The sequence below is a fragment of the Strix uralensis genome, chromosome 6 (assembly GCF_047716275.1).
Source record: "Strix uralensis isolate ZFMK-TIS-50842 chromosome 6, bStrUra1, whole genome shotgun sequence".
Classification (NCBI taxonomy): domain Eukaryota; kingdom Metazoa; phylum Chordata; class Aves; order Strigiformes; family Strigidae; genus Strix; species Strix uralensis.
The window spans coordinates 27,324,121-27,333,764 of record NC_133977.1 but is presented as its reverse complement, the minus strand read 5'-3'; the positions used below and the strand labels follow the sequence as shown (position 1 = coordinate 27,333,764).

Genomic DNA, 9,644 nt, shown 5'->3' with positions numbered 1-9,644 from the left:
CGCCGGCCCAGCGAGGCGGCCGCTGCGGCTAGAGCGCCGCCGCTTACATCCGGTTGCCATGGAGCCCGCCCCAGCGTCCCCCTCCCGCCCGGCGGGGCCCGCGCCCCCCGGCCCCCGCCCCGCCGCCGCCGCCGCCCCGCGCCGCCGGGGGAGCGCCCCGCGCCGCCGCCCCGCAGCCCCACCGGTAAGCGGGGGCGGCCCGGGAGGGGCGGCGGGCGGCACGGAGCCGGGCGGGCGGTGGGCCCGCGCCACGGTCTGCGCAGGGCCGGCGGGAGGCCGGGGCCGCAGCGCCGCCCGCCGCCGCCGGCGCGGCACGTGTCGGGCGGAGCGCGGTGGCGGGGCCGGGGCGCGGCGCGGCGGCGGGCGGCTCTCCTTCTCCGGCCGGGCGAGGTACGGGCCGGGCGGGGGCTGAGGGGAGGTGGGTGGGGGCGGGTCCTGTCGTTTGCCCCCTCCACTGCTTCGGCTGCAGCAGCCCACGGGCCCCGCGGACACGCGTGGCGGGCGCCTCTGCCCCGCAGAGCTCGGGCAGCCCGCCTGGTCGCCCTCCCCCGGCCCCGTGTGCGGGGCACGGGGCGCTCCGGGTCTGCGGGGTGCTGCGCCGCGCGCGTCCGGGGCACGGCACGGCATGGCATGGTGCAGGGCGGTGCATGGCGCGGCGCACGGGCATGGCACGGCGCGGTGCCCGGTGCTGGGTGCTGCACGGCGCCGTGTGGTCCCGCCGGAGGGGTGGCACGGCACGGCACGGCATGGCGCGGTGCGTGGTGCAGTGCATCCCCAGTGCCTGCCTTCGTCCGTTCACTCCCCGGCTGTACGTGTGTCTGTGGGAGCTGTCCGTACGTCCGGTGGAGGGGTGTCTCCTTGTCGCTGTCTGGTGCTGGTACTTCGTACTGGAGTGGGTTTTGTTCCCGTGTGCTCGTGTGTGTGTGTGTCTGTTGGCTGTGCGAGCTCCATCCCGTCGGGTACCGCTGTGAAGGGAGAGTCAGGGAACGGAGCAGGTGCTCCAGACGTGATTGGCTGTGGTGGTTTAACCAGGCTAGTTCAGTAGAGTATAGGATTCATGGAAATATCTAAACCTTATAAAATACTTCTGTATTCTTAGTTTCAGCGTAGCCATGTGGCAGAGAGATCCACAGGTTAAACCCTTCATGCCTGAAAACTTTGTGTGTTTACTGTCTTACGTGTTGCCTTTTCTTTCCGGTGTGTGCATCCCTGTTCCTCCACTGTGGTAGAGGAGAAGTAGGGGCTGCACAGCCCACTCCTGTTTCATTTGGCTTTGAGGCTATGACTGTCACAACAGCATCCAAAAGCTTCGGTGTATGCAGCAGCACCCCTCCTGCTCCTCTCCTCCGCGGACAGGCTCATTAGTATGTCTTCTCAGGAAAATCTTCCCAGGCCTCTAATCCTTCCTTTTTGGGCTCTTCCCATCTGTGTCTATCAGCCAGAGTCTCTTCTCCCTCTCTATCCCCAAACCAGCTTTGCCCCTGTGGCTTTATCCCTATCTCAACATCCACTCCTTGTCTAGACACTCCACAGCTAAATTATTCTCAGCCTGATGGCCAGGGGATTAGGGAAGAGCTGAGGAGATGGATGTGGGGCCTGATGGCTGTTTCCACACAGCCCCTTGCCCACGCTGCTGGGGCAGCCTGCTGTGGCCCTCCCAGCTCATCTTGATTGTAAAGGGGCAGCGTGAACTGCTCACCTCTGCCCCTCAAAGACATGCCAGATGTGTTTGTTTTTCTCAGCCAGACAGGAAAGCTCCTGCACTGGCACTGTGTAGCAGCCTTTGGGAGTGAGGGGAGGCCCCGCTGGAGTCCCTGTTAGCAACATGTGGGAGATGCCGTAGCTGCCACCACTGCAGGGGCATGCCTGCTCGCTTTCCTTTAGCGTTTGTTTAGCCTAGATGGGTTGGTATGAGGGACGGTGGTTTAGATGAGCCAGTTCTGTTTACTGATGTGCTTGTGGAGAGAGCAGGGAGGTGTGAGTACTCACAGGTCGGCAGGCTGTGGATTTTTCTGGCCTCCCTTTGAATCTGGCCTGCTGGCATGACGCTTCTATTACAGAAAATTACTTCTAGTAGGAATGCTGAATCACGTACTCCCAACAACCAGGAGATACTGTAGGATGAAGGTATCATTCATTCAGTTTTCTTTAGTGTTGGGGTTTTTTTTCTTTCCCCTTTTGTCTTGTGTTCTTCTTATGGCAGCCCAGGCAGTGATGCCAGCAGGCTGGGTGCTTCAGCATGGTGCTCATTAGCAGAATTCTCCCCGATATTAATTTTAAGTCCCTTTGTGCAGGGCCGCCTGAAAAAAAATAATCTTTAGTCCTGTTTTACACCCTTGAGATCTTTCCAGACTGCTGGCTTGTCCCCTCCCCATTTTAGTAATTCCATATTGCACTAGACAAATTTAGCTCCTAACCTTTCTTTATAAATCAATCCCTCTGGCCTACTGGCATTTTTTTGTTGCTCTTCTCTGAACTGTGTCTGTTGTGGGTAACAGAAAAGCCAGGCCAGATCCGAGTAGGTGTCCATCCAGCCTTTCTCCCAGAGGCTGCACAGAGTAAGGGGCAAGTGGCCTCTAGTGGCCAGCCATCAATTAATGCACCGAAAAGGAGCACCAGTGCTCCCAGGCCATGGGCCCTCCCTTCTCCAGAAGACAGGAGAGCCCATAGGGTTAGGATCGGAGAACGCGTCTCCCATCCTCTTCCCTCTCTCAGGCCCGAAGTGGCAGAGCCCTTCGGCAGCTCTGCCCCCAAGCCCCGCTGGCTCGGGGCACCCACGCACCACATCCCGCTTTCACAGGGTGATGAGTGGAAGATTGACAGAAACCCCGTGGGCACCTCGCTGTCCCTCTGAAATTTCAAAGCAAGTCCCAAGGGCTCTCTTACTTTACTGCTAGTACAACTGTCTTGCTTTTAGCTGTTCAGCGGTGTCATTAGAGTGACATATTTTCGGCATATTTCAGAATACACTGTTCTGGGGGGTAAAGAAAGATGAAGTGCTGGGTTGTCCCTCCCTTTTAACTTCATTTAGGCAGTCAGGCTGTAGTTTTAAACTCAGTGTAACATCTTGCAAAGCTAGAGCCAGCAGAGTTCATTGCATCCAGCAGTTTTCCTGGCCATGGGTTTCCTCCCGCCTGGAGCACAAATGCTCCTGAGAGGGAGCATGAATGCTCCTGCGAGCCTCTGCCTAGCTCCAGACAAACCTGAGCTTGTCCTGAAACAAAGCACATTGTTTCACAATGCAGTTTCCTTTGGAGGTCCCATAAGGCACATTAGTGGTACAGAGGTGGAGCTGAGCATTAGTGGGTTTTTTTGTTAAATTACCTTTACCATTTTGCTAGTTTTTAGTGATTCTGCTGCTACAGGAGCTGCCATCCAAAGCCCCATCATCATTTTATTTCCCGAAGTAGTAGTGCTTGCAACACATTTTTGCAGGCAGTCTGTAGCTGTGAATGTTATGTTCCTTACAAATACCCAATCCTTTCTTTAAGAGTCATGATGGTGTGACCCTGCAGGACTGCAGAGCCAGGTTCCCCTGCCAGCTCTTCCCACTGGAATAAAGCATTCCCTGCCTTCTGTTTCAAATGTGCTGCTGTTTGCTTTCATGGAGTGATACCCTCTTCCAGAGTTAAATGCAAAGGAAATAAAAGCCATGTATTACCCTTTTCACTATCATGTCTCCTACTAAAAAGCAGCTCAGTCTCTGCTTACAGATGATTTCCAGACCTTTCTCCTTTTTTCTGTTTTCTTTCTCGGAACTCTTTTACTCTGTCTTTCTTGGAAAACAGGGTGTGAAGTTGAAGATTACAGCTTAAGATCTACAGAGTAGATTGGGTATTTTCATTCTTCTCTGTCCTGTTCCTTACAGGAAAAAAAAAAAAAAAGCATTTGCTTTTTAGATGTCTCTCTTGGCAATATATTTCTCTTGAGCTGTTGTGGCCTCACTGAGGGATTCAGTTACTGAAGAGTCCAATGAGGCGTGTTTGAGGGGTTTCTTCCATTAAGTTTTGCCTTGTTCCTGGTAACTAGGAGGGTGGGTCAAGGGAGCATGTTTCATCAGTGGTCAGATTAGCTCCTCAAAAACTTGCCTTACAGATGGCTCTGGGATTTTTGGTTGGAATAAGCTCTCTGGGTAGGCACAGTAAGCAGAGACTGTAGTGGCACCTTTTGGAGATTTTCAAAGATAGAAGAAATGATGAAGTGGCCTTACTGGTATCACCTTTAGACCATCTGGTTTAGTGGTTTAGTGACCTGTCTTGAACAGTGGTCCATACTAGGTACTTCTGATGAGATAGTAAGAAACGCCTCAGCGTTTCACTGGAATACAACCTATAATACTACTTCGAAAGCTTTCATAGCTGGGGAATAGCTTGTTCTGAAAGATGGGTTTATTTTCTCTTAATTTTGTTTGTCATAAATGTGACAACTTGTTACCCAGAGGATGGCCAAGCTATCCTCTGACTTTGCTGGTTTTTTCTCCTTGATGACATCACTGAAAAAAATGTTTTCTTTTGCCAGTTTTGAGTTCATTTGTATTCTACTCTTGTAGTTTTAACGAATGTCCCTTTTCTTGTTCTGTGAGATGAGAACACTTTGCTTATCCCTGTTTCCAAAGCACTGTACATGTGCTTACATCTTCTCTCCTTCTCTGTAGGAGTTCAGATGGGTTTTTGGAGGTCAGTATCTTCCCAATGCCAGTCTTTGTGCCAATCTCCAATTCTTCCTGGGGTGCAGCCCATGCTGAGCTCAGCCTGCGCTGTTGCTGTAGATGACATGACTACAGCTGTTTCTGTGTTAGTCTCCATCCCAATCCCTGTCAACTGTGGCACCTCATTGCCTTCTTCACTTGCAGTTGCATATTGAGCAGAGTGCTCCCTCGGGCTGCCCACAGGGTCTTCTGCATCCCTCAGCCACACCAGTGCAGACAGGGCACAGATCCGCAGTCTGAAGGTTGGCCTCTTTCCCATGTGTTGTCTTGTGTTTGGTGTTTGAATGCTGAACTGTTTGTCCTTGTGCCATCTCTCTGGCCTGCACAGATCTCTCTGAGGTTCCTTCTGGCCAATTTGGGATCTGCCCAATTAGAGGTGGGTGGCACAGGACCACTCTGCTGCCTGCTCCTGGCATGCCCTCCCAGCACCCGATCTCCCCAACTTTATCTTTCCCCGGCGGTCAGTTACGCCTCAGCTTTGTGCAGATGTGCTGGTGGAGAGGTGGCTGAGCAGGAAGCCTTTCCTTCTCTATGTGTAGTTGCTGTCTCGGTCAGCCCCTGCACCCTCCACACAGCAGGTCGTTTGGAGGAGGACAGCGTCCTGCCTGCCCTTGAACTGTTGGAGCCAGTGCACAAAGCAGCGCGGGCTGGGCCATTCTTGCCCCCTCGCTGCTGTGTGCCAGGGGACAGGTCTGTCCTAGTGATGCCGGGCAGGTTCCCTGAGGGCCGGTGAGGTGACCTCTCTGGGTTAGGAGCCAGGGGGGTTGAGAGCAGTGGCCAGCAGTCTCCCACGACATTCCCTTGTCCTGCCCTCTCTCCACAGGTTATGCCACTCTCCAGGTTTGCTGGGTGCCTGCCGGTGAAAGAGAAGGGTTGATATTTTGCCCAGGCCCTTAGGTCCTGAACCAAAATGGCAGCTGGAGAGTCCCCTCCCATAGGAGATGTCTTCATCGACCTGCAGCAGGTGAGGTGGGAATCCAGCAGCAGCGGGGCTGTGTCTTTCCCGGGGACCATGCTCCTGCCAGGCTGAGTGTGGGACCCGCGTCCTCTCAGCCTGCTGCAGTAGGAGACATGGCCTGTCTGTTCACCAGGGACTGGCCTGTGCAAAGGGTGCCCCAAGGCTGCCCACGAGCCCACATCCACTCTTCGTGCAGACATCAAACTGTGGTCCAGAAAAGGCCAGAAGTTACTCTGTGGGGTCCCTGTGCCTTCACATGCCGTTGGGTGGGGTAGGCAAGTAGCAGGAGGAGCTGGGCAGCTTGCAATTAGACTCTCCTCATTTAGTCTGGGCTTGGGACAGCCATGCTAAGGTGAGAGGAGAAGCAGTCTCACCCACAGATACAAAGCCATTCCCAGGGCACAGCTGGGAACAGCTGGGGGATGCGAGGAGAGGCACAACTCGGCTAAAGCCGCCTTGCTCCCTCTTTCTGCCCAGCACAGACAGATTTGTCACAGTTGGGCCTCCTTCTGTTTCCATGGAAACACGGGAGTCCACAACAGCTCCACTGGCATTTCGGCTATATTGACGGAAAATTTTACCAGCTGCAGCTGCTCGGGAGACAGAAAGGACAGAAGTCACCTGGCGATGCTCTTCTTGGAGCCTCTCCACCAGCAAAAGGCAGAGAAGCGCCCATAGCCTGAAACAGGAGGAGAATGGGCAGAAAAGCCTGAAGAAAACATGCCAAGGGGAATGGGGGGCCCCTAGGAGTGCAAAGGGGAGGTGGGAAGGCATAGGATGGTCACTGACCCAAGGGCAGCTCCCCAGAGCAGGGATGCTGTTTCACAGGGGGAATTACAAAGGAGGTCTAAGAAAGGGAGGGATGGCAGACTGGGCAAAGGGAAGGCCAGAGGGTGGCAGTTAGATGTGAGGAGAGAGAAATTCCAGCTAAACAAAAGCTACGTATCTCTTCTAGTAGGAAAGACAGGCACTGACATAGTCCCTTGATACCTACCACTCAAGGGAGATGTGATAGACCACTCAGGTATCTCTGCAGAGTGTGGCTTGGAGGCTTGATGATCTGTTCTGGCTCTTGGTTTTGAGTGGAGCTGTGCCTCTAAGTGAGAAACTATGACCCAGCCCTGTTGTGTGGAGCCTGCTGCTCCTCAGCAAGCCCAGCACCGTTTGCAGGGCAGGAGGATCCAGAGGGCTGTGGGGTTCTGCAGTGTTTGATTCTTGTCTGGGGATTTCTGTGCAGGGCAGAGATCGCGCAGAGAAAGCCTCTCCTGGTGCCGAGGACGATGAGGACTTGGATAAGACTTTGTCAATCGAGAGATTTGGGGACCTGATAAGCAAGTCAGCATCAAGCAATCTGGAGAAGCAAAGACGCAGCTACAGTGAGAGAGATTTTGAATGTATGTAGGTTTGAACTGTTGTACCCACTTCTACCCGTGTGCCAACCCTCGCTCAGCCCCACGTGCTCTGTAGCCTTGTGCCGGGACCCTGCAGATCGTGTTAGCCTGCTATTTACTTCCTCCCTTCAGGGCATTCCCAAAGTGCTACGTACACGCAGTTTAGCACCAGTGCCCACGGCTTCTTCCCAGTCTGTTCCCTGTTTTCCCTGTCCCCGCAGGCGTAGCCACTGCCCAGCCCACACGGCAGCATAACTCAGCCCAGGGTGTTTGCTCACCTCCTCACCCAGCGTCGGGGACCTCTGCAGCCACTTCCCCCACATTGAAATTTCCAGTTTGAAACTATTTTTCTTCCATATGGCTGCAAAGAAACATTCAAATATGGCCAGAAGCCAGTCTGTCCTCCCCAGTCTGAAAGCAGATGGCTCCAGTGAGACATGACTGTGTATTCTAAATAGCAACCATGAAACCATTGGGCTTATCTGCTCAAAGAAAGGACTGCAAAATAAAAATGGGGTGTGAATTTAAAATGCTGTAGCTATCTCACCTGCGCTTCCATGATGAAGGCAACCAGTCTGCCCAACTCACTTTGGCTGTAACATGAGAGCATGCCCACAAGAGTGGCCATAAGCTATTACCTGGTGTAGGGTGGGTCATTTTAGCTTGTAGTAACAGTAGTGAAGGGCAAGAAGAAGAGGCCCCCATCCAGCAGCCTGTGTGTGTGGCAGACAAGTAGCAACGGTTGGAAGAGTTTCCCACTCTCTGGCTCTCCACATTCAAATACTGCTTATTTTCCAGCTTAGCTTTGGTGGGATACAGCCTTGAGAACATTATGTTCCAAGTGCATCACCAGGCTGTTTTCTGCTTGGCCACTCATTTCCAATGGCTGTTGTAAAAGTTTGCTGGTAAAAGTCTATTACTGTAGTGCACCCTAGCTGCTACTTTCTGCTTGTGTCATTTCTCTACAGAGGCTTAATTCAAATAACTTTCCACCTGAGTACACAGTCACTTGCGCACACGGCTGCAAGGTGCTAATAGCTTTGCTGTGGGTTGAATACCTGTCCCGTGCCCGTAAGACTTACCTGCTCAGAAGCTCTGCCTGTGTGCACAGGTGCGCGGGTTGGCTTGGAGGACATGGACAGTCTGCTTGAGCATGCATGGCAGAAGCTTCTTTGAAAATTTGACTACAGATTTGTACTGTTTGGGGTTTTTTTTTTCCTTAATAGGAGAGTCCTTCTTTCTTTGTCAGAATCAAGCTTGTTTTCCTCTGAGCTCCTGAGGTATCCCAGTTATCCAGGACTACTGTCAACCGTGTTTATCAGAAGTTTTATGCAGTTTGTATTCATAAAGCTGGAAGATCTGATTAGGTCATTAGACTTTGAAAGATAACATACCAGCCCACGGAGGTGAATGCTCTCCGGGTTGAGAAATGTTTCCTGCCCTATTCAAAGCCAGGAATTCCTAATATGTAGGCTTTTCCTTCTGGGTTCCCTATTCAAATTACTTTTTCCTATCTCTTGTATCAAGTTCACTGAGAAGTGTAATCAAACATCTGGGACACTGGTTTGGCAATAGCTTTCCATACAGGCAGGCAGTGCAAGGAAGGGAGCAGGGAAGGAAGACGGGGGCTGGACACACAGGAGTTACAGGAAAACAAGGAGGAAGAAGAGGGAGGCATGAAGCCTTCTGTGTTTGGGAGAGGTATGTTTTTCCCGCCTCCAGGCCACCTCTGTGGAGATGTGATCAGTTGGCAAGGAGGTCTGAGTGCAGGGGTGAAGACCAGTGCTCCCCTCTTCTGTGCCAGATTAACCACTTACCATCACTGCCCTTCCCTGCAGCCCAAGGTTTTGGTTTCCTTCTGATACAAATGTTTCTGTAAACGTTTCTGTCTTGGTCTGATGTGAACAAGCCAGAAGGGAAAGCTTTGTGCTGTAGAAGGAGCAACATGTGTCCAGTTGAGGCCTTCCTTGCTGCTTCTTACATTAGAAATTCATGCCTGACCTATCCATGGCACACAGACCAGTGCTATGGGAGTGCAGCAGCAGGACAGGAGGGTCTTTCTGCCAAAACCAGCGAGTGAAATAGAGTACATGTAGTTAAGTCAAAGAAAAGAACACTTTGGAGGAAAAATTGTTGATAAAGAGCCCAAACTCTTTCCAATTTGCAGATGTCTGACCATTCCCAATCTCCTCTAATCTTGCCAGAAGCCTCGCTCCTGCTGAACAGGGGGGTGTGTGAAATATCCCTGCTGTTCCCAAGGGGGGAAACAAGGGAGAAAAGACTTGAGAAACCAAAGGAAAGGAAACATGACAGCAGAACAATGAACCTGCCTGGCTCTCCCAGGGAGAAGGTTACAGCTTCCATTGAAAATGTCCTTTGAAGGTAGTTTTCACTATAAACAGATTTTGCTGCCATGTCACAGGAAAGCTGGGAAGGAACCAAATCAAAACAGACTGGAAACAATTCCTCAGGAAGAGCTGCTGAGCAAAGCCCCCTTGCAAAGTGGCTGGTGCCCCCGTGATTTCAGCTGCTCTGGGTACAGCCCCAGGATCTGTGCGTCCTGCAGTCTGTCTATGGAAGGCTTTGT

General features: G+C 52.5%; 1 protein-coding gene across 2 annotated transcripts in view; it reads left to right on the top strand.

The window, feature by feature from the left end:
• Positions 1–145: 145 nt before the first annotated feature.
• SLC4A3 (solute carrier family 4 member 3) overlaps positions 146–9,644 on the top strand; it is a 35,046-nt gene continuing 25,547 nt past the window's right edge. The window contains exons 1-3 of one of the 2 annotated variants that reach the window (XM_074873381.1): positions 146–184; positions 5,532–5,672; positions 6,904–7,060. In XM_074873381.1, the coding sequence (XP_074729482.1) occupies positions 5,619–5,672; positions 6,904–7,060 (211 nt within the window). In that variant the 5' untranslated portion in view covers positions 146–184; positions 5,532–5,618. Of the gene's footprint in view, positions 185–312; positions 391–5,531; positions 5,673–6,903; positions 7,061–9,644 lie in introns of those variants that run through there. The other variant, XM_074873380.1, reaches the window with a different exon arrangement.